Source organism: Pangasianodon hypophthalmus, chromosome 19 (assembly GCF_027358585.1).
Source record: "Pangasianodon hypophthalmus isolate fPanHyp1 chromosome 19, fPanHyp1.pri, whole genome shotgun sequence".
Taxonomy (NCBI): Eukaryota; Metazoa; Chordata; class Actinopteri; order Siluriformes; family Pangasiidae; genus Pangasianodon; species Pangasianodon hypophthalmus.
The window spans coordinates 10,923,365-10,948,535 of NC_069728.1; the positions used below are offsets into that span (position 1 = coordinate 10,923,365).

The 25,171-nt window shown below is 39.6% G+C and overlaps 1 protein-coding gene across 1 annotated transcript; it reads left to right on the forward strand.

Moving 5' to 3' along the window:
* The first annotated feature begins 727 nt into the window (after positions 1 to 727).
* On the forward strand, positions 728 to 25,127 carry fmn1 (formin 1). Its single transcript, XM_026923730.3, has 17 exons — positions 728 to 3,404; positions 4,014 to 4,119; positions 6,130 to 6,191; positions 6,372 to 7,057; positions 7,962 to 8,103; positions 8,987 to 9,074; positions 14,915 to 14,976; positions 15,759 to 15,847; positions 16,167 to 16,296; positions 16,546 to 16,692; positions 18,026 to 18,085; positions 18,183 to 18,303; positions 20,699 to 20,791; positions 22,671 to 22,722; positions 23,534 to 23,683; positions 23,979 to 24,060; positions 24,477 to 25,127. The coding sequence occupies exons 1-17, from the start codon at positions 1,392 to 1,394 to the stop codon at positions 24,519 to 24,521; spliced, it is 4,128 nt and encodes a 1,375-aa protein (XP_026779531.3). The 5' UTR covers positions 728 to 1,391; the 3' UTR covers positions 24,522 to 25,127.
* Positions 25,128 to 25,171: the final 44 nt, after the last annotated feature.

A 25,171-nucleotide genomic window follows, 5' to 3' on the forward strand; every position in this document is an offset into this window, starting at 1 on the left:
GCTGACAGGTATAGCACATACAGTACCTCTTCATATCCAATGAGTGGCGCCCTAGTAATTCCCATGATGATAGAGCCAAACTATCATTCTCTGCTGCTTGTAATGACTGTTATCTCTCAGAATTTATTTATCCTCCTGCTATAAATATTCTGACACTAATCAGAAAATATTTTTATTTGTTTCTCACAAAAGATATAAAACCTATTAATATTGTTTAATTTATCTACACAGGGGAGGACACTTGGTTATTGTATGAGGCTCAGTGTGTGTCCTGCTGCAAGTCTGTGGACTACATCTCCAGACAGACACACACTGACTTCCTAAGAATAATCTCTGCTGAGAAAGGCACCACCAGTGACCCACTTCCCTCGCCCAACCTGGTAACTGTAAGAGAATATCACTGTTTGAAACAACATTACATGAAATCAATACAGAAATACCCTGGCAACAAAAATGCATAAAATGTTTGGCATGAATTGTTTGGCAGAAGAAAAATGCAAAACCTCTGGTGCACACTGGCAGTAGAGTGTGTGGGTAGATCAGATGAAAGAGGCTAATTGCTGTGATTATTGCAGTTTGCTGTGTGCTGATGTGCAGAGATCTTCAGCTGACCAGGGCAGGGGTCTAGTGAATAGATGTCACTGCAGCAAAGCATGCTTTACTGCCTAGGCATGACCTGTGTGCGTTTGAGTGTGTTGAAGGGTGTATGCAAACATTGAATTACCAGGAAAAGGAGAGAAGGTGGAGCATTTGCACTCAAGAAAGGAGTGTATATGTGTAAATAAGATCATATTTTGTTGTGTGGTGGTTCCTGTGCGACATACGGATTAAAAGCAAGAGGACCTGCTGATTCTACTGGTATAACTCAATCTAAACTGGAGCAAAGAGACGACTGAGTGAAGGTAAAAGAAAATCACTTGGAGCATCGGTGTCAATTGGAGAATTAATTTACTCCCAGCTCCAATTAAACATTTGTGGATTTTCATTTGTATCTCTCATTTGGACTGAAAAGACAAACAGAGATTTTGCATCATTCTCATAATGTGATTTTTTTTCCTTGAACTCATCCTTCTGGAAATTTCAGTAAAAATCAGGATTTCAAGATGACTACAATCATACTGGAAAAGAAAGATTTTGAGAACAGTTCTGCTGAACAAACACATGTACAATAACAAAGCTTGATAACAGATGTTGTTGACAAGTTTTAGAAGCCTAATACAACATTTATTTAGCAAAGGATTCAAAAATCAAGTTCTAGCTTGAATGGGCGTGCCAACAAAACTGAATCATTGCAAATGCAAAAATAAAAAGGAACTTTTCTGCTTAGTGGAATTTTGAAGTCTGCATGTCACCCATAATATACTTGCAAATAAAGTGCCTTGCCTGAAAAAATGGATAGTTATCCTGCTAATTCATTCTTTAACAACTTCTCCAACCTTTTCAACCGTATAGAGAAAACCGAAGACACACCAGTTCTTTCATCTTTTCGTTCCCTGTCCGAGAAAGACACTGAAACTCAGAACAGCAGCATCCAAAAAACTCACAATATTAGATTTGATAATGATTCACCTGTTGAAAAGGATCTCAAAGCAATGGATGTTTCTAGTCAAATTAATAGCAGGACGTCATCTGAGACAGAAGTCTTAACAGAGACAGAGGATGTTTTAGCAAGAACAATTCAGCCTAGAGATGAATGCAATAACAATCTGGGTCAGAGATCATCTTTGGAGCAAATAAGGGATAATAATGTTGAAACTCACAGTAATACTAGCATGGACCGAGATGAAGTCAAAACTCATGAAACACCAACTCATACTGGAAAGGAATTCTTGGACATGGACCTGCAAGTCAATGTGGATCAAGGCAATTCATGGAAAGATTCATCCTTGACAAGTCAGGGTGACCAAAGGGTGGCAGATGGCCAGGCTGACCTGCTTTCCAAAGCATTTAGCCAGGAATATAATGATGCTAGCCTGAGTAACGAAGCACCAGAAGAGAGCCACAGAGGTGGAGATCTCTCAGACTGTATCAGCAAACAGACTGCAGAGGGATTACCAGACAAAGTTATGAGAGATGGCAACACAACTAATATCACCAAAGAAGAGGTATTATCTACTGCACAGTATGAGGGTAAATGTCAAGAGTGGACAAATGAGGTTAAACATATGCAAACCAAAACTCAGGAACCAGCATGTATGAACAAAAATGAGGAACTATACACAGAGAGTACAAGTTCTACAGACATCAACAATCCAATCTCTACTGGAGCAGTCTCAGATCAGGCAGATGAGGCCCTGTCTACTTTTAAAAGTAATCTGGTTATACCTAATGGAGACTTTGGTACAAATACAAAGTGCGCACACTCAGACACAGGCAATGAGATCCAACCAAAAGTGGAATTCTGGAGCTCCTTAATTCCAGACACATGTAATGGATGTCATGTGGAATCAGACAGGCAATCCAGTTCAGAAAGTGGAGACACATTCCTCAAAGTCGAGTCTGATCAAATGTTATTAAAATTAGAACCAACAACTCCAGACAGTCTCAATGAAACACAGAAGGGGAGAGGAACAAAAGATGTACAAGAATTGAGTAAGCTAGAAATGAAGAAGAATGAAGAACAAGATGGAGGGACAATGATGAAAGATGAAAGTGATAACCTGGTACAAATAGAGGGAGAAAACAAAGAAAGAGTGATGGAGGAAGAGAAAAGGGATATATTACAAGAAGACAGCAATTCAGAGTCTTTAGATACTCCCTCAGCTCCTGGGTACCTAGAAGAGCCACCAAAAACTGAAAATGCTTCTAGGCCCACCAGAAGAGTAACCTTCTCTCCAGGCCTAAAGTTGCAGAAACCTCCCCAGCTACCCACCATCTTTAGTGGACTGAAAGGGTTGAAAAAAGAAGTGCGTGACAAGCCGAAAAAAGCATTAACCCTTGAACAACCTACGAGTCCTGTCCTGACGAAACAGGCCTCTGTTAAATGGGCACTTTTCTCTGAGAAACATTCCAAAAGTGAGGTTAAAGGAAGCATCCTTGAGCAGCTCTCTCAACTCCTGAGCTTTGATGCTGGCAAAGTAGGAGCAAAAAAAGCACAGGAACCCACAACAAGTCCTCCACTCTCACCCAGCAGCGAGGCCCCAGTAGCAGAAATGCCTCCCGTAGAGGAAAGTGTGAAGGGTCCTGATGTTGCGTCATCAGAGGAAAGTGGCAAATCAACAAATACAGAGACAGCCCTCAATGCTTTCAAGGCTTTCTTTACCCCTAAACCAGCTAAGAGGGACACCTCAGACCATATCGACCTGGATGCAGTAAAGAGGGCATTCAACCCAGAGACAATCCGAGCTATCTTTGACAGAAATTCTAGCAAGTCTCCAGACAACAAGAACATCTTTGATACCAAAGTATGCACTAAGAAATTACTTCAGCATTGTCCATAAAAAAAGTAAACGCATATTTCAAATTAGAGAATCATGCAATCTTTTCCCAAGATATTTAAAGTTTCTTATTGGAACCTTCTCTGATCAGAAAATAGAATGTAGAATTTTAACGAACTTTTTAGAACTTTAATGGAACCCTTCCCTCAGAGGGACAGGACAAAAAAAAAATCTTTACAGGTTCTTAACTGAACCTTTTTAACCACTTTATTATATGGCCAAGTTATTCTTATTGTATTTTTTTGTATTTGGATTTCACCTGTTCAAATACACCAGATACACCGGAATTAAATGCATTATTTAGTGTTTATTCTATAAAGGAATACAAATTTAAGTATTAAATTTAATAAATGAAGCCTGCATGAAACGTGTTGCATAGTCAAGGTTTATCATGCTATAAACACTGATATAAAACTATTCATTAAACTGTTTGAATGCCATTTAAACTCATTTACATTTACAGTTTTACAAACTCTTACCTTGACATTTACATTTGAACAGTATTTTAGGAAGTGACTATTTGAAATGTTATGTTGTACTGTATAAATTCATGATACGTTTTGTCTTCTCCTCCAGTCTCCCGAGAGCGAGGAGAGGACCCCGGGACGTCTGCAGGCCGTCTGGCCCCCTCCAAAGCCCAAAGACAAGGAGGAGAAAATTGGGTTAAAATACACAGAGGCTGGTAAGTGGTTGTCATGCCTGCATATGGACATGTGAGAAAGGTAAAGCAAATGTTTGTCCAGAGTGAAATATTTGCTTTTTATGTAATGGTACAACACTCTTCAAATAAATGCTAATACACCTCCACCCTCACTGATTCTTCAGAAGGTTAGATGACATTTTTGCTCAATTATATTATATGTGGTTCAATATTCAAACGCTGGATTGCTCCTAAATAAACAAATTGTATTAAAATACACTCTGAAACCAGGTAAACCTTGTGTATTTTGTTATTCCAATATCTCTGGCTACTACTATTGACATTCTATGTGTAGTCTGCCAGACAAATATCCTGTAATCCAGCAAGGTGCAGAGTCTACAGACACACCTTAGTACACACTGTAAGAATAGTCATATCTCAGATATGACTAAGCCATTTATTAAAGGTGGGGTTAACTATTTTTTATGTCGGAACACTTTTAGTAATATTTGGTGAAGTTGTTCTCTTATTCAGGTAGCTGGCAATAAAATAACTGCTCTGAGGAGCAAATCTGATCTCTGTGGCTGCCTTATGCTCTGCAAAAAGGAGAAAAATCTAATCACGAGGACCACCAATATCCAACCAATTACGATAAGAAATGTATATGTTTGGCTTTGGTTTTAAAACAGCCAGCTTCAGTTGACTTCAATCAAAATCACTGACCTTATAATGTATATTGTATAACTGACTTTATATCTTTATATTGTTTATTCTTTCACATTTCACCCATATAACTGTACTGCCATCTTCTGGAAAGAGGTCACTGTCATAGTTAGACCTATCTTGGAGTTACACTGTTTGGATTTGTCCATTCAACCACAAGAGCATTAGTGAGCTCTGGCACTGATGTTGGGCAAGAGGGTGCAGTCAGCATTCCAGTTTATCTCAAAGTTGTCCAGCAGGGTTGAGGTCAGGGCTCTGTGCAGGCCACTCGAGTTCTTCCACTCCAACCTTGGCAAATCATGTCTTTATGGATCTTGCTTTGTGCAGAGGGGCATTGTTATGCTGGAACAGGTTTGGACCCCTTAGTTCCAGTTAAGGGAAATTGTAATGCTACAGCACACAAAGACAGTTTTAGACAGACAGACTGACAGACAGATATAGGTATTATTATATATGCAGGCAGGAGACAAATTAAAAGAATACTGTGTCCTAGTAAGGTCTTAGGTCATCAACAGAACAGCTTTGCTATGCCCTAGCATCGAGGTGGTGGTGGCTCAGTGGTTAAGGCTGTGGGCTATTGCTTAGAAGGTTGTTAGTTCAAAACCATGGACTGCCAAACTGTCACTGATGGGCCATTGAGCAAAACCCTTATCAATTATCTGCTTGGCACAACTGTAAGTTACTTTGGATAAAGTCTGCAAGTGCATAGATACTTCAAGTATTGAACTGTACTGGTGAGATGAACACCATTCTTCAAACTTAGAGAGGGTTGATGATGGTGGAAGAGTGTTGTCTAATGTGTTGGTTCAAATTCTCCCACTGGTGTTCAACTGAGTTGAGATCTGGTGACTGAGAAGGACATAGCATGAGATTTACATCATTTTCATATTCCTCAAACCATTCAATGGACCATCAATCCCTATGGATGGGGTGATTGTCATCCTAGAAGAGCCCACTCCTATCAAGATAGAAATGTTCATCATAAGATATCAGTCAGAATAACTTTGTATTGATTTCCAGTGAGTTTTGCCTATAAGGTACACATGGACCCAAACCATATGAGCAAAATGCCCCCACATTATTAATAAGATCAATTATTAATAAGCCATTGTTTTTTTCCTTTGTCATCCATCTGTACATTATTTGACCATTTGTGTTACATCTGTAAAACCTAATACACCAAATATCACATTTTATTTCCCTTTGCTGTGAACTGCATAAGCAGTATATACACTATGGATGGATTTACAGCTCTGCACATATCAGGCCTATCACTGACTGCATGAAATGTTTTGGATAAATTGAGTGTTCGGTATTTCGTCTTTGCAGAGCATCAGGCAGCTCTTCTACATCTAAAAAGGGAGTGCAAAGAAGAGTTGGAGGCATTAGAGGCAAGTTACAAACAAAACATGATCTTAAACAGAAAATTTGATGTTCCTAACAAGTATTAAGTGTGTGAGAGAGGGGCAGAGCTGTGTTTCTCAGTCATTTAAGTTAATTGCACATGCTGAACCATGTTTATCAAAGGATTTATGAAACTTATCCCTGGCTCCCTAAATAATCCTGCACAGGCGGATTTTAAGCTCAAGCTCTACCACCTCAGAGAGGAGAATGAAGAATCTGTGTCCAGACTGCAAGCAGCAATTGCGGATCTGAAAAAGGCTGCCAAGTGCTCACATGGTGAACTCAGAGATGCGGCTGTGTCAACAGAAGACAACTTCACACCTCGCAGTTTTCGCACTGTGTGCATTCAGACAGACCGAGAGACTTTTATTAAGCCTGTGGAGGAGCCAGAGTTAAGCAAAGACCTTTGCCCTCAACAAAATGTGCCTAAAAAACTTGATCTTGCATCAATCAGCCGTAGCCTTTCGGGCAAACAGGAGACTGGTCTGCCTCCATTACAGCCACTGCCACCACCACCACCACTGTCTGTTCAGTCAGGATTTGATAATGTAACTTCAAAACCTTCACCATCACTGCCTGGTCCTTCTGAGTGTTATTCAAAACCTACTCAGTCAGAAAAGTGCCCGCCACTCACACAAGACTATGGCCCACCTCCTCCACCACCACCTCCACCAACAATCAGCACTGGTCTCTCTCCTCCACCACCCCTACCAGGCCCTGTGCCCTCTCCTCCCACTGGAGGTGGATTGTTCCTCTCTAGAGCTGAGGAGAGACCGCAACGAAAGCCAAGAGTGGAACCCATCTGCCCAATGAAGCCACTCTACTGGACGCGGATACAGATTCAAGACAGCAGGTAGGACTTGAGAACTCCCATCACCAACACACATGAGAAACATAGTCAAAGATTTTTAGCTTACTAAAGGAGTTTTATTTGGAACCCTCGGTGGAAGAGAAATACTCTGTGGTAGGGGTCTTTGAGATACAACCAGACTCCTTAAGTTTTTTCCTGTACAAAATGACATCTATATTGCATTGTTGAAATGCTGATTTCTTTCGTTCACACTTACATAATATTTCCATTGCAAAAACACTGAGACATTTCGATCATCTTTCATCACTCCCTTCAAAGAAAGACAGATCTGTGTGTGAAAGCAGGAAGGAGTCATTTTCAAGACTTCCTGATCAGACATTGGGGCGGTATAAGTTTAACCGCAGCAGCCTGAGGTCTGTCTTTGGGGCCAGTAGTAGAATAACCAGACCTTCCAGGACCTCTAGCGGTGGTGTGGATTTCTGTGGGATCCTGTTTCCAGGCCCTCACTCTGCTGTTGCACTGTTATTTGACTCCTCTTGAAAGCCTTCTTCCCTCACTGAGCAACCAGCAAGCCAAAGCTGAACCCAGTCAAGCTTAGCATTGCAGCGCCTTGCTGGCTCTCTAATTGTTTTAATGGGAGCAAAGGTTTAGCAAAGCCGAGCACTCGTATTTGAACCCCTACTGATTTTATGTGCTTTCAGGCATGGTTACCCAGAAACAGTAATAGTGTGTTTCCATTAGTTTTTGCGTTTACTTAGCATTTGGTAGGCTGCCTGCCTGCTGTCTTTGAAGTGTGAAAACTGAATCTTGCTTGTCTCTTGCAATGAGAAGAAAAACCCTCAATTATTCAGGATTATGTTAAAAACAGGGGGAGGGAGAATGGCTTATAGAAACCAAGCCTGAGTGGTGTCTGGATGTCTGTCTTCATCTCTGTCTCTTCTCCTAGAAATGATAATTTGTGGAGCTTGCTGAAGGAGCCAGCCATAATAAATACTAATGAGTTTGCCGAGTTGTTTGCTAAAATGGCTTCACCTGCCAAAAGGAAACCCCTATCTGAGGCCTACGACAAGACAGCCAAAGTCAAGAAGGTATAAAATCCTCTCTAATCATCAGGATAATGGAGATTGAAGGACACTTTATATACTTGAATATCATTTATATCATATATATCTTATATTATATTGTGTAACCAGTGTTTGCTAGCAAGAGCCCTCACCCTCCCAGTGCTGTCAAAGGTTTTTGTGCTATAAATTGATATAAATTATCAATTAATAATTCAACTGAGCACAAAGAGTGTATTTTTTCTAAGTTCAAATAACCTCTGTCTTAAAGTATGGGTATACTAGCTTTTGTATATTAACTGATAACAGTGTGAAATTTTTGAACTGGATCATGTTGATCTCAGTTTTTGTTGGCGTGTAGCATTACCCAATGGATACGTACTACTGAACTTTCTATTAGTGGAAACCTGGTCCACTGGTCATCTGTTTCATCTTTTAAACAAAATGTTCACATCATCTTCAGAAGTGTTGTTTTACTGACCGTTGTCACTGCTTGGGTTTAGATGGTCTATACAGTTTTTGTTTTTATTTCAGATAGACAGTAGTATGGTTTCACTGTTTTGTTGTTGAATATCATATTTTAATGGTTAAATTACTAGATTCTTTCTATTTCAGGCAGAATAAGTTTGACTGAGAGACATTATTTGTCTTAATAACTGGAGGCCACAATTGCAGTTTCTGAAACTGTCATATGTAATTATGTTGGAATAAAAACTCACAGATTCTCTCCACAGCATTTAAGAGTTTATTAAAGATAATTATAGTACTGTTACTCTTGGCCAGAGACTGTTTTTTTTCCATTTGTAGTTATTAGCTGTCCCGGTCTTGCCTAAGACACAAAAATTTTATTTTCAGTAAACTCTAAGACACTTGACAAATGAAGTGTGCTTTGACCTTTCTGTCCCTTCAGATCATTAAGGTGTTGGACAGCAAGCGTTCTCAAGCTGTGGGCATCTTAATCTCAAGTCTTCACCTGGAGATGAAGGACATACAGCAGGGTGAGAGGTTTTTCACACACAGCTGAACACAACATGCAAAAGCACCACTTCGCCCCACATCAGTCATCATTCAGTCTTCCATTGTGACGAAGTGCACAGCTAGGAACATCAATTCTACATTTAGAATTTACATTTACAATTCTTCTTCTACAATTCTGCAATAATTAGCAGATGTATTTAGTCCTTGGATTCATGTTTGGGCTGGATGATGAGTGAAAGCCAAGTCATCCAGTTGATTTTAGACAGCATCCAGTAGAAAATACACGAGTCTGGTTTTGAAGGCCTTTTATTCTGCTTAGTTGAACTGCCCTGTCTGAGTAATAGCATTGAAAACCATTATTTGGAAAGTGCTTGTGTTACATAACCACATGGTCGTTCCCACATTGGCCTCAACAAAACGGAAAAAGTGCCTGAAATTGAGACCTCTCACTGGTACAGATCGATTAGCCAAGATTCTACCTCTTTTTCTTTAAACCAGTAACATTTGGTTGCTTATCCAATTCAGCATATTTTATAACATATTTTATATTTGTGTTTTAAACCAATTAATTTATTTCTCCCCATACTAAACCATATAACCACGATTCCTCTGAAATGTGAGTGGGCTGTTCATGCATCTTTTTCAATCACACTGTGTTGTTATAAGTAACGATACCAGGTACGTAGCGGAGACCGGTTTGATTGCTTTATAGTAATGACATGTTTGGCAGCAAAGTATACTACAGTGACAAAAACAGTACAAGTCAAGGGTTTTGTTGTTGTTAATTAGTGCTCATTTGATTGCTTAATGAACTGTTTCATTTGAAGAAAGCCAGGGACTCAGCTATTTTTTTTTTTACCCAGAGGAAGTTCATTCCACCACCTGGGTACCATTACAGAGCAGAGATTTACATATAAAAACACAAGCCAACTCATCCCATTTGCCTAGGGTTTATTGCCTATTATTAACTGGCCAAGAAAATAAAACATGAAGAGAGTCTTGTAATACATCAGACCTGACAACCCTGAAGAAGAATAATGCCTATTCACACATTACTGCTCGGCACAGAAGAACAAAGCAAACAAACAGCATTTTTAATCACTGTCCAATTAAAATACATCATTAACATTATTTGTAAAGTGTTAGATTGAACACTTCTTTGCAGGCTTATTTAATCTTCCTTTCAGTCAATATTTCAGCCTTTGGTTACAATGCGTTGTTTTTGACCATCTTTGGTGAACTCCACACATCCTCTATTTTCCTTGACAGAAAGCAAGGGTGCAGCAACAGCGCATCTTTCAAGTACCACGAGCACATGCCAAAATATTACTAGTGTGAAGTGGGGGAAGGGGGGAAAGGGGGGAAGGGGTTCGAGAGAGTGTCCAGAGAGAGTTCAGAACACCTGCACAAATGTTGACTGGCTGATCTGCCATTTTTATGCTCTTTTGGTGTTTTTTGGAGTATGTTCCAGCATACACCAATGTTAAAAGTCTGATACAATCATATAAATTTTTTTTTTTGGGGGGGGGGGGGGGGGGGGGGGGGGAGTATTTTCCATTTCAACCCTCTCCCTCCCTGCAGTTGAATACCTTGGTCTTGAGAAATGCTGGGTCCAGACACACCATGGTAGTGGAAACAGTGCAGAGGGGGTTTGATAAGTGGGGGTTTGATAACCTACAAGATTCTAATACGTCTGTCTTCAAAGCAGCACACTTCACAGAAAGAGTCCTTGTGGCTGTTACTGAGAAGCTTCATGCTGCCGTATCAGCCAAACTACAGTGTCATCTGTATTTGTCGTACCTGAGCTGACAGCAGCCTTTGGCATGATCAAACGCAACACCATCCTGTGCATCCTCATAAGTACATACTCCGTGTAAATAGTGGCACCAAATGGTGGTGGTTCTGGGTGAGAATTAAAACAACTGACTGTATACAGCACATTCATTTTCTGAGGTAGAGGTATGCATCAGGACAAGTATCCCATGGGACCCAACAAAAAGTTGTGGTGTTGGGCAGTTTTTAATTTTCTTTCATGTGAGCGAGAGTAGGCAGTCAGATATGAAGGTTGCAGAACAAAGAAAGATCACAGTTAACATGGGAGCATACTGGTGGCTCGCATGTTGCACTTACTGTGTTCATTTATTTATCTTTATTAAATGATTTATCCTGGTTAACATTGCTGTGGATTAAATTGCTAACTTGTTTATATTTTAGGAAGTTCCTTAGAAAATATTGCAGGCATGTTCAAACAAAAATAATTGCAAGATCAGATGAGATTGGTCATGAGTGTCAGCCGGAGTGGGTGAGATTGGTGAGACGCGGGCAGGAGTGGGATTAAAAAACAGTCCTGCATACACCTCAATCCTGAGGAGTCTAGTGTGGGCTGTGAGTATAACTACTGCTGTCTTGAAAGCAGTCAGTACATGACCAGATGATGGAGTGAAGTGGAAGTGATGAAGGTGGTGTCTTGCGAGATGGTCTGGAGCAGTATGGAGATGGGACGGTAAGAGTGACTGTGCAGTGTAAGAACATGGAAAGGGAAAGATGGGCAGATTATGTTGGCAGATCATCACATTAAAGATCGTGGCAAAGTCATCAATAGTCAGAGAAGAGGTTAAGGGGGATTAAGAAGTGGAAACATCATAAGCTCTCAAATGAAGGGGTTGATTGGGAACGAAACTCCGCCTAGGAATTTGCATTAGTGTGGCCCCCTACTTTTGTCCAAAATAACATAAATGAAAGTCCTTTAGCAAATGGTAAGCCACAGAGTGACACGACTACACAGTTTCTCCTCCAGTGTAGTCTGCAAAGGCTTCCTCCTTAACTGGCAAGTGTTTTAAGGATCACCTGCTTTCACATATACAACAGTATCCACAAAATCGATATAGTAAATGTGAAACAAATTATTCAGTTCATTTCTATATACTTCACTAATCTCTTTGATAAAGCATTGACTTGATTAATTGGTAAGGGTTTTTCTGCTTCCAAAAAAATTCTAGCACAAACAAACCAGTTCTAAATAAAGGCTAAATAAATATACTTAAGAAATGGCTATGTTTTTTTTTTTTTTTTTATCATTATTTAGTTAGCTAGGCTGTGCCATTGAGTACATGCATCTCAAAACTGCTCTAATCAGCAGCAGCGACTTGGACTCAAAAAGTTAATTTACAGGTGAAACTCGAAAAATTAGAATATCGTGCAAAAGTTCATTTATTTCAGTAATGCAACTTAAAAGGTGAAACTAATATATGAGATAGACTCATTACATGCAAAGCAAGATAGTTCAAGCCGTGATTTGTCATAATTGAGATGATTATGGCTTACAGCTCATGAAAACCCCCAAATCCACAATCTCAGAAAATTAGAATATTACATGCAATCAATAAAACAAGGATTGTACATAGAACAATATCAGGCCTCTGAAAAGTATAAGCATGCATATGTACTCAGTACTTGGTCTGGGCCCCTTTTGCAGCAATTACTGCCTCAGTGTGGCGTGGCATGGAAGCTATCAGCCTGTGGCACTGCTGAGGTGTTATGGAAGACCAGGATGCTTGAATAGCGGCCTTCAGCATTGTTCAGTCTCATGTCTCATCTTTCTCTTGGCAATGCCCCATAAATTCTCTATGGGGTTCAGGTCAGGCGAGTTTGCTGGCCAATCAAGCACAGTAATCCCACGGTCATTGAACCAGGTTTTGGTGCTTTTGGCAGTGTGGGCAGGTGCCAAGTCCTGCTGGAAAATGAAGTCAGCATCCCCATAAAGCTCGTCTGCGGAAGGAAGCATGAAGTGCTCCAAAATCTCCTGGTAGACGGCTGCGTTGACCCTGGACTTAATGAAGCACAGTGGACCAACACCAGCAGATGACATGGCTCCCCAAATCAACACAGACTGTGGAAACTTCACACTGGACTTCAAGCATCTTGCAGTGTGTGCCTCTCCATTCTTCCTCCAGACTCTGGGTCCTTGGTTTCCAAATGAGATGCAAAACTTGCTCTCATCAGAAAAGAGGACTTTGGACCACTGAGCAACAGACCAGTTCTTTTTTTCTTTAGCCCAGGTAAGACGCTTCTGATGTTGTTTGTTGTTCAGGAGCGGCTTGACAAGAGAAATACGACATTTGAAGCCCATGTCCAGTATCCGTCTGTGTGTGGTGGCTCTTGATGCACTGACTCCAGCCTCAGTCCACTCCTTGTGAAAGTCCCCAACACTTTTGAATGGCCTTTTCCTGACAATCCCCTCCAGGCTGCGGTCATCCCTGCTGCTTGTGCACCTTTTTCTTCCACATAACTTTCTATTAATGTGCTTTGATACAGCACTTTGGGAACATCCAACTTCTTTTGCAATTACCTTTTGAGGCTTTCCCTCCTTATGGAGGGTGTCAATGATGGTTTTCTGCACAACTGTCAGGTCAGCAGTCTTTCCCATGATTGTGATTCCTACTGAACCAGACTGAGAGACCATTTAAAGGCTCTGGAAACCTTTGCAGGTGTTATGGCTTAATTAGCTCATTAGAGTGGGACACTTTGAGCCTAGAATATTGCACCTTTTCACAATATTCTAAGTTTCTGAGATTGTGGATTTGGGGTTTTCATAAGCTGTAAGCCATAATCATCTCAATTATGACAAATCACGGCTTGAGCTATCTTGCTTTGCATGTAATGAGTCTATCTCGTATATTAGTTTCACCTTTTAAGTTGCATTACTGAAATAAATGAACTTTTGCACAATATTCTAATTTTTCGAGTTTCACCTGTATTTTTGAACAGTTTGCTGCATTGGGCAGCACTGGTTTTCTTTTCACATGCTTCCTCTACACTGCTTTTCCACTTTCTCTCCACAGTATACATGCATCTACATACACAGGAAACTGACAATTGAAACTTAATTCAAAAACTTGATGGACTAAACCAGTCACAAGTAATGTCTCTGAGCAGTAGTGTCATAACAGTGGCCTGAATGGTAGTGTCTTGCTTTAGGGTGTGTCTGTGTTTCCTGTGCTAATAAATAACACCCATGCAGAAGAGCTTGGGAACATGGAGTCCACCACTCCCTAAAACTTCAAACATCATCAAACAGCACCAGCTATTAGCAGAATCCTACATTTGTAAGATCCAAACTAAATAATTTCACCAGATGTCACACTCCAGTTTCTTAAGGAGCATGGTAGGTCATGCATGCCTCATCTGTAGTACACAAATTGTAGAAAAATGTAAAATTCCACATTGCAAAATACCAGACCAATTTCCATGAGCCTCAGACCTCACATATTGACACACATCTTCTAAAACATGTTGACATTCCAGTAACCCAGACATACTTGAATTCATATTAAAACAGATTCACCAAACTATACTGACCATACAACTCTCTTCCTTTACACACCATCTTCCCCATGCAGCTTGCTGTTTATCTCTCTCTACATGTCTTGTCCTCTTTCCCTCACTACTAGTTTGCATTGTATTTCACATCATTTCAGGTAAGACTGCCCCCTAGCTGTCTATGCAGGTTGTAACAGTCAAGCTAGTGTTTTAAGTACAGAGGTTATATGCAGGTATGTTTGAGGAATTTGAATGCAGCTATAGTGCTTGTACCAGTAGTGAGATTAAAAATGGAATAACTATTCCAAATAATAATTCCAAACAGGAATCTGTCTAAAATATACAGTATATAGACTGAATACTAGTAGGTCCAGCCTGTGTTAGTCTATGCTCTAAGACATGGGTTTAATAGTTGGGATATACACCACAAACCAATCTTAACAATCTCCACTCATGGAACTGACATTTAAACATCTGGCTTGGAAGATATTAGCAAAATGAGCTAATCTAGAAACTAATACACATGCTTTTCCCCTCATAGCTGTTTTGATGATGGACAACTCTGTGGTTGATCTGGATGCTATTGAAGCCCTGTATGAAAATGTAAGTGTCCTTCCCACAATTCATATTTGTATGTTAATTAGGTGTGAGGAGACCACTATAAACTGTGCTCTGCTATTTAAGTGTTTACACTGGCAGCATATGTATTAATAGGAATGGAAAGTTGATAACTGGGCCTAGTAGTTAAAGAACTGGCTCTGCGAAAATGAAATTTAAACCCCAAATGTAGCTGCTCAGCCAAGACATTTTGTTTAGTGTCTGAAGTTTGCTTCTTTGGTTTTCACTGTAGCTCTAACAAGTAATGTGAATAACAATAATTTATAGATATTTCATAGACTTGCCTCAACTCAAGCCAAGCCGAGTTACTGAGTCATCCTACTGTATGTAGACGTGCTTATGTGGTTTCTGACACTTTATGACACACTGTTATATATAAAACATGCAAAAAGATCAATTACTTTTAAGCTAAGGGGAAGTTGTGTAATTTTCTGTTCAAGCTATTACTTGCCATAAGACTAGCCATCATCCCAGAGCCCATTTTACGGTAAACTATTAATGTCTGTAGTATGCTTCAACGTAAAAGTAGTACCTAGCATATCATGTAGTCCAGAAGTAGCCTGTTGTTTTGTTGTTTTAAATTAGTACTTTTCACATGGGTCACAGGAATAAGTGGTCTGTTTAAAGAAAACACACACACACACACTCGTTATTTCTTCACAGAATGTAATATCTTAATAGCTACGTGTTTGGATAATACTGTTTTGGGGAGATTTTAAAGTGTTCACTTTGTTAGCTGGGTGTCTATGCTTTTTTATGGTCCTCAGAGAGCTCAGCCTGAAGAGTTGGCGAGAATAAGAAAACACTATGAAACCTCAGATGAAGAACATATCAGACTGCTGGACAAGCCTGAACAGTGAGATACTAGCGAGATCAGTAACATATCCACTATTGACATAAAACAGGAACATCATGGCAATGATTATGAAACTACATGAATAGTTGCTACATGATGTGTGTTCCATTCCACAACTTACACTGTTACCGGAGGGACAGTTGACGTGCCAAGTCCTCTTGTCACAAATTATAAAATTATAAATCTAATGTCCAGATATTTTTAAGATTTCAATATTTAATTTTTGCTACACAGCCAAATATTTAGTGTTCATTCTGTGGGATCAAACTATGAAATTCAATACAACACTGTAAGTTATACTGTGTATTAATTCTTCCAGGTTCCTGTATGAGCTCTCTCTGATTCCCCAATTCTCTCTGAGAGCACGCTGTATCATTCTCCAGTCAACATTCACTGACGCTGTTGCATCTATCCAGCGCAAAACAAACATGGTTCTACAAGTGTGCAAGGTACAATGCAGCTTTCGATAAGATATTATTGATGTCAATGATATGATCACAAGACTCTTTATAATTCGAGATCTTTTAGAGAATTATTTCAGACTAACATATATTCATTGTAAAATGTCCTACAAATGCTATACTTAGAATATCCAAGAGCAACATGAACTTTAAGTTGATGTTCAGGGAGTCTCCTGGTGTCATGGGCACAGAGGGAGTGGACATGAATATTAATAGTCATGTGTTAACCTGTGACAGGGTCTACTGGAGAGAGACAGTGTGAGAGAGGTGCTGGGGCTGGTCCTTGCCTTCGGGAACTACATGAATGGCGGGAGCAGAAACCGAGGCCAGGCAGATGGCTTTGGCCTCGAGATTCTCCCCAAGCTCAAAGATGTTAAGAGCAGGGTAGGCTTTTCCATGATATGATCCAAATATAAATGTTCATCAGTGCACTCCCATTGTACATTCTTAAGCCCTGATTAGCGCAAACCTGAAACACACACTTTACAATATAAAGACACAAGAGAATTTTGAGTGTTGTCCATGTTGTATAGACAAACATAGTTTGACTAAACTAAAACACATGCAGTAGTAAGTTTCAGGTCTTTATCAAGCATATTGAGTGGTTATTCACACTGCAGGCTGGAAAAAGTAAGTGAACCTCTAGAAGTGCTAACAACTTTTCCAAAAGCTAATTAGAGTCCAGTGTTTCAATTAAGGATTGGAAATGTGGGTTGTACAGGTGCCTTGCCCTTGAAATAAAGACAGGTAGAGTCTGGTTACTGACAAATCTGTTCTTCTCAAGAACAATTGATTAGTGTATACCATGAATTGATCCCATCAAGTTTCACTTTAGACCACAGAAGGCGCATTATAGAGATGCACAAAGCTGGAAAAGGCTAAAAATAAAAAGCATTTCTAAAGACCTGGGTATTCATCAGTCCACAATAAAACAAAATGTCTACAAATGGAGGAAAATTCAGGACTGTTGCTACTCTCCCTAGCAGTGGCGTCCTGCAAAGATCACACCCAGATCACAATGGGCAATCCTGAAAAAGAAGAAAAAGAACCCGAAGGTAACAGCAAAAGACCTGCAGAAAACTTTACAAACTGTGAAAGTCTTTGTTCATGTGTCCACTATCAGAAAAACACTGAACAAGAATGGCGTTAATAGAAGGACACCACAAAGGAAACCATGCCTGTCCAAAAAACCATTGTGGCAAGTTTCAAGTTTGCCCAAAACCACCTGGATGTTCCACAGTGCTTCTGGGTTCTGTGAACAGATGAGCAGAAAAGTTGACCTTTTTGGGCAAAAATGCACAATGCTATGTTTTGGAGCATCATGGTTTTAAGCTGGTTTTAAGCAATCATTAGGAAATTCAAATGAATTCAAAACTGTATCAAGACATTTTACAGGAGAAAATCAGGGCAACAGTCCGTGACCTCAAGCATAAGAGAGGTTGGGTGATGCAACAAGACAATGACCCAAAACACACACATAAATCAACCATAAAAATGGCTGAAAAAGATGAACATTCCTGTTTTGGTTCCTCATCGTTGTGCCAGTCTTATAAGCAGATACAGGAAACGTTTGGTGGAGGTTGTTGCTGCTAAAGGTGGATCTACAAGTTACTAAATTCAAGGAATCACTTATTTTTCCAGCCTGCACTGTGAATGATTACTTGATGCGCTCAAGACTAAAAAGTACTACTGTTTCTTTGCCAAAAAACCTTCACAGGATAACCGCATGAGTCTGGTGGATTACGTAGTGTCTTACTACCTACGCAATCTTGATAAGGTAAATATTTTGTTATTTTTCATGTTAAACTATTATTTTACATGAAATGCATGAACAATATTTTGCTTTTGCTTATCTAATCTTTCACTCACCTCAGAATTCTGGGACAGAAGACTGTGTGTTTCCATTGCCTGAGCCTCAGGATGTCTTCCTTGCTTCCCAAGTTAAGTTTGAAGACCTTTCCAAAGAGCTCCGGAAGCTGGGCAAAGACCTTGAAGGTGAGAGCAATGCCCTTACAAAATCTCAAAAACTTACCATGCACAATGTTATTTTTTTTGTTTGTTTGTTTGTTTGTTTTCTTGTTAAACAATTCTAGCTATTGTCTTTACATCCAATAATCACTGTACTTAAAATACGCAGTCAAGACTGTTAGTGTGCCTGTAATCAATCAGCTTTCGTCCTGTTATGCATTGTGTTATTGCATTGTCTCAGTTGTGTTTTGGGGTTTCAGTGCTCTCATGGCTTTGTTCATGGTCAGTATTTCACAGTGATCTACTTTCCCAAGACTAGGAAAGTTACAACCCTGTGACCTTATTTTAATCAGAATAGATTGAAAACCATTTTATTGCAACAAGTTTGGCTCTTGGCCATTGCAACAGTCATTACAGAGCCATGTTAGGATTAAAGCACGTAATTACAGAGCCGCTGAAGGCTTACTTGAATATGTATTTTGCCTATTATTTTTTTTTCCCTCTATACTTTAACTTCCACTTTATTGTAGTTTATTTACAGTGCATTTTGTATGCAATCATACCTGTCTGTAGTGTGTCCATATGGCATAACCCCCCCACTGCAAAACCTAGAGCTTGCCTTTTCACTACAGTGTGTCTGTTAGTATATATATGTGTGTGTGTGTGTGTGTGTGTGTGTGTGTGTGTGTGTGTGTGTGTGTGTGTCTGTGATGATGTGTGCATGTTAGACAAAGTGGAGTCTCTGTGATTTTGCCATGGCGCCTTTTAGATATGTCTTTAATCCTGCCCATCTGATGCTTTCTGGTATTGTATGATTTCAAGGCTTTGTTGCGTATGTCGTCGTTGAGGGTCGCAGGCTTGCAGTGCTGCTGTTCTTATGTAATCTGAGGGAAGAGCAGCTTATCTTCCCGCCAACCGCTCTCTATCTCTGCACAGATGCACCGCAGTTCTCCTGTTACACTGTATCAGCTCCAGTTCAGTGTGGCCCTGCAGATTTGTGTCAGAGATTCTTTTCTTTAGCTCTCAACAAGCCCTCCTTATCGGGCGACTGAGAGACTGCCAAATCTGGCCCATCACGTTCTCCCCTTTGTCTCACTGTTTGAACCTCCCACATGCCTGCAATGAACCATGTCTTTTTTTTGTTTTATATCGTTTTGTTTTGTTTTTCAACGGCATGTTTAGTTTGTTTGCCCCGGGCACATAGTTTACGCTCGCTCTCTCTTTGACCGCATTTATCTTCTGTGCTATTCGATGGTACAGGGAATTTCTGATATTTAAATGAGTCACTCTGGGAATTTTATTGTCTTGTGCAGAGATGTTTTTTTAAACAGTTGCATATGGCAATTTTGCATTCAGGTCTCTTAATTGTTATGGACTTACTACTCAGAGTCTTTGACATCTCTGAAAAAGAAATGTTTGTCACACAGACATATGACACTGTTTACATTCTGGAAGACTGCTTAAGTAATCTTCTTCTGTATCCTGGGGGTTTTATTGCATAACCAGTCACCCCACAGTTTACACAAATGCTGAATGAAAACAGTGGCATGCGTAGTCTTATCAGAGACAGATGCAGATGGACTGAATCCAGCAGGCCTGGGCTCCCATCGCTCTCTATTATGACTGGGACAGCAGTCTGGCCCCTCTGATCCTCGGATTGGACTGAACTGATGATGAACAAACGGCGCAGCCTGGTGCCACGGGGGGGAGTAGCAGCTATCTGCTGCCGCCATCAGTGGTGCCACAAAACAGGCTCTGAACCTCTGACTCCACCACAGGTGCAGCTTCTTCCCCTGCCTTGTTTGAAAAAAAAAGTACACCTACCTTTCTCGTGTTTTGAGAATACAATAAGCTATGAAAGACAGTCATGCAAAAATGTTTTATAGCCTAATGATAAGTTGAGAGCTAGTTTTTAAAAGTAAATAATATTCAATTCATCTTCAGTAACTGCTTTATTTTGATAAGAATAGCAGGGATTCTGGAGCCTATCCTAGGAACACAGGGCACGAGGAGGGAAGACATCCTGGACGAGATGCCAGTCCATCTCTGGGCACCATGCACACACTCATTCACACACTCATTCATACCTAGGGGTAATTTTCTGTAGCCAGACCACCTACTGGCATGTTTTTTGGAGGTGGGAGGATGCTGGAGAACCCAGAGGTAATCCACATGTACATGTGGAGAACATGCAGAGAAACTCCACACAGACAGTAACTCAAGCTCAGAACCTTTGGGCTTACTGTCTCTGAGGTGGCAATGCTACCCACTGTGCCATCATGCTGCCCATAAAATAATAATGATTAACAATAATAGCAAGATTGTTGCAATTGTTGCAGATAGTCAATTGTAAAACAGTAACATAGTATAAGGAAAAGGTGACATATTTATCAAATTTGAATCTCAGACTTTTTTCATTCAGGTTGTGAGAAGGATGTCCAAAGAGTGTGGTTAACATCAGCTCAAGAATACATCCATCCCTTCAAGGAGAAAATGGAAGCTTTTATCGCCAGTGGTAAGCCATACATTAAAGTATTAGACCAGATTAGTCTGAATTATTATAGGAGCATCTATCCTCTTAGCTCTGGTTGACAGCTGAGAGTCTTCCTCAAGACCCTTAAAGTAGGCAGTCTTATAATTTAAACACCTACAGTCACAATCATGATTGTAAGAGATGTAACAGGTTCATCTTTGTCTCAGTTTGAGACACTGTCGTGGTGTTCTCAACTCTGAGGATAGACACTGTACATATGTACTGTGGATTCATGTTTTTTTGTTATTTGTTTATTTGTTTGTTTGTTTTTAGAATTTTTTGCAAATGTGTTAAAAATCAAAAATGGAAATAGCTGATTTGGATAAGTATTCTTGGCCTGGGCTAGCTAAGGCTCTCCAGATAGAGCTTAGGTATCCTGTTTGCCTTGATTCTTCATGAGACATCTTGATATGTCTGTAGAACTTGACTGGAATCCACATGAGGCAAATTCAGTTGGTTCAAAATAATTTAGAATGGCACACAAGTGTGTGTCTAAGGTCCCACAGTTCAGAGTGCATGTCAGACCAAAAACCAAGCCATGAAGTCCAAGAAAGTCTCCAAAGACCAAATTGTGATTAAATTTTGTTGAGACATAAGAGCCAGGAGCACAGTGTGCTCCATCATTGTGAAACGGATGAAGTTTGGAACCACCAGGACTCTTTCTACACTCAGCCGTCTAGCTAAACTCTGTAACCAGGCTAGAGGGCCCTTGGCCAGGGAGGTGACCAAGAATACATTGACCTCTAACAGAGCTTCAGAAGTCCTCCACAGAGATGTCACAACCTGCCCTAAGGACAACCACCTCAGAAATACTCCATCAATCAGGCCCAAGAAAACCTGCTCCAGAGTGCACATGACCTAAGACTGGGGCGAAGTTTAATCTTTCAGCAAGACAGCAACCTGAAACATACAGCCAAGACAATGCTGGGGTGGCTTCGGGACAAATCTCTGAATGTCCTTGAGTCACCCAGCCAAAGCCCAGACTTGAAACCCACAGAACATCTGTGGAGAGACCTGAAGATGGTAGTTGACAGATGCTCCCCATCCAATCTGATTGAGTTTGAGAGGAGAGCTGTAACTGTTGCCAAAGTTGCTTCTAATAAAGGGTCTGTATTCGTTCATATGTATGTATATAAATGTATATAAATGTATATAAATGTATGTGTATATATATATATATATATATATATATATATATATATATATAAAAATGTGCAAAAATGTCTAAAAACATTTTTTATTTTTGCCATTATGGGTTATTGTGTGTAGAATAAAGTATGCAAAAACAGACAGCATCTTAATACTTTCCAAAGCCACTTTATATTACATACTGCAGTGAAGGTTAACAGGACTCAGCAGCACAGACTGAAATGCTCACAATAATTACTCCATTATCTCTGCTGCACAGTAAAGATCTCATTCAGTTGCCCTGGAGAATATCTGTGATTGGCCCTTTTGGGGACCTGATAACTGTCTGTGGTCTTCACTACCTGTGTGAGATAGCTAGCAGTCGAGTTCAGAAGGCAGACAGACAGATAGGGATCGGGGAGGCTTTGGCAGTGAACAAGACTTCCAAGTGACTCGACTTATTTGCTCATTTTTATGGTTTCTTTAAAAGTTGAGTAAAGCCTGTACAGTGAAGTAATATTACTGAGGAAATGGAACAAATAATTTTCTGTCATGTGGTAGCTAAAGAGACGACAACATCAATACATAGCTGTATTACTAATTACAACTGATTACTTATTTTAAACACTAATTCATTGAATGAAGTTATGTTCATTATGTGTTCATTTCTAAAACTCATGTGCAGATAAATGTTTAATGGTAAATGCTTCTCAGCATACTTTTGTTTTTGCAGCCCAAAAAGAACAAAGAGCAACTGAACATCATCTCATATCTGCCCAAAAAAGGTATGCCATTATTTTCATTCTTGTTACTTTTGAATAGTTTTTGAATTATGATGATGTCATTTAGTGCTTCTAGTAAAGCCACTATATTATGTATGGATTAAAACACAATTTGCTTTTTGCAGTTTTTTTTATTTTTTTAAATAACATCATGTCATACTTTTTATCCATTTTTAGTTGCGTTTAGTGTTGTGCAAAGCCCACAAAAGAAGTTCCTCTTCTGATTTATGTTATCAGCTATTATCAGTCATTTTCTCTCTTGAAGTTAATACGACAAAAAGCTTTTCAAGAAACTGTTACCAAGAAACTGCAAACCCCTCAGTTCTGAAGACATTTCTGCGTCAGAAATCTTACTGTTACCGCTTTACCCCTGACTGTTACAAACACTGCTACTGGAGACTCCTTCCAAAAAATGTTAAATTAAAATTCTCCTTCACCTTCAAAGTAAACTTCACCATACAAACAGTTATACTCGTTTTCAATAAGTTAATGTGGAGCAGCACATTTGTAAGTTACTATAGACACGATAACATATTAGAACGAGTGCATTAATATAAAGCTGTGGTTTACCTTGCAGCCACAACTATTATCAGAGCTGCTGTTATAGAAAATTAATCAACTCCTTTTGATCAGAATCGAGAATTCAACAGTAGTGTTGTATAAAGTATCATAAAGTATTTAATTTCATAAAGTAAAGCATTGTCATAGTGTGAGTTAAGTCTTGCATGTCTATATCTCTGTGCAATCTGAGAATCAGCCTTTCTACACACAGTATATACTTCATCTCTACTGTCTTTCTGACTCCTTCTCTTAGCTTCCATGACCTGGTGCAGTACTTTGGGATCAGGCCACGTTCTGGCGAGCAGGATGTCCTACCAGGCCATGTTTTTATGCTCTGGTTTGAATTCTGCAATGACTTCAAGACCAGATGGAAGAGGGAGAACAAGGCCATTTCCAATGAGAGGTGAAAAAGCAGTGTTTTCCCATAGTTGACTAAAGCTTGAACATTGGTCTGGGTTTGAATTCCAATTTTTTTTTACTCCTGGTCTTAATAGCAAATTAAGCTGAACTTGATTTATATGACATAAACACATTTTGCAGTGTCAAGTGAAAATGATTGTGTGTGACATACAATTCCATTAATTGTTAAAAACCTAAACTTCACTGCTGGTTGCCTCATGGCTAACTGACTGATTTTGTGGTTATGGGAAGATTGTGTAGCCCTTCATTTTTAGCCAAACTATTTCTCTACACTCCAGACTGAAAGAGGCCCAGCAGTCAGTGCACAACATCACAGCAGACAAAAAAGTGGAGACCAGGCAGGTCCATGCAAACGGCCTGGTAAGGGTCTAACTTTGTTCTACATCTATTGACAGTAATAAAGAATATTAATAATAAAGACAATAGTATAGATGACACAGTAGGGAATAGAATACCCATTATGAATATCACACTGATTTGAAATGTAATGTAAGCCAAAAGCTGAGATTCACAGTTGATTTCCACTCGTGGAATATACTGTTTGTGGAAGCAGATCTCCAAAATCAAACTATTTTGGAGCCATATTGACCATATTTTATTAGAGAAAACAAGGTCCATCTCTCCTGTTTGTAAGAGCAATTATTTTAAAGTCATTTTGGGTTCATTTTCAGGGTCACAACTGATTGCTATGCGAGAGGATCATCATAAGTTATATGTAGGGTATAATTCTAAATATTGTGTCCAAACAAAATGCTGTTTTCTTTTTCTCATGACAGAAGGAAAGACTGCGTCTAAAAGAAGCAAGCCTATCGAGCACCTGAGACACAACAGACCCTCCACAATGATAGTGTAATGTTTATATGACTCAATATAACTCAAGCCTGTTTTTTTTTTTTTCAACCTTATTTTCATTCTGTATCTGCATGTAACTTTGGCTTGTTTCTGCATAAGAATCAATAATAATTCAATAGTTTTGTGTTCTTGTGCTGATTAAATGCGATGATTAACATGAGATTTGAATCAGTTCACCCCAATTCAATTTTATTTTTGTAGCACTTTTAACAATAGACATTGTCATAAAGCCGCTTTACAGAAATGTAGATTTAGATCCCTAATGAGCAAGCAGGAGGCGACTGTGGCAAGGAAAAACTCCCCGAGACGAGATAAGGGAGAAACCTTGAGAGGAACCAGACTCAAAAGGGAACCCATCCTCTTCTGTGTGACTCCAGATAGTGAAATTATAAATCATTACACCTGTATACTATAAAGTCCAACAGTGCTAAGTGTGATGAAAGAAAGTTCAGTATGAGCTTATGGTTACAGCAGCAGTTCTGTAACCAAGACTGGGAACCAACCCAAGTGGATTTAGTTTTATTAAATATGGATAGATTGGCCAATATCCTCAGCTTCTGTGTACTTAAAGAAAAACACCAGTTTATAAACCCCAGGACACTCTTGCCAGGAACTTTCT

Coding starts and splice junctions, on each gene's coding strand:
- fmn1 (XM_026923730.3), top strand. CDS start 1,392: ATGGATAGTTATCCTGCTAATTCATTCTTTAACAACTTCTCCAACCTT. Junction 18,304..20,698: donor GCTGGGCAAAGACCTTGAAG/GTGAGAGCAATG, acceptor TTTTTCATTCAG/GTTGTGAGAAGGATGTCCAA. Junction 23,684..23,978: donor AAGGCCATTTCCAATGAGAG/GTGAAAAAGCAG, acceptor TCTACACTCCAG/ACTGAAAGAGGCCCAGCAGT.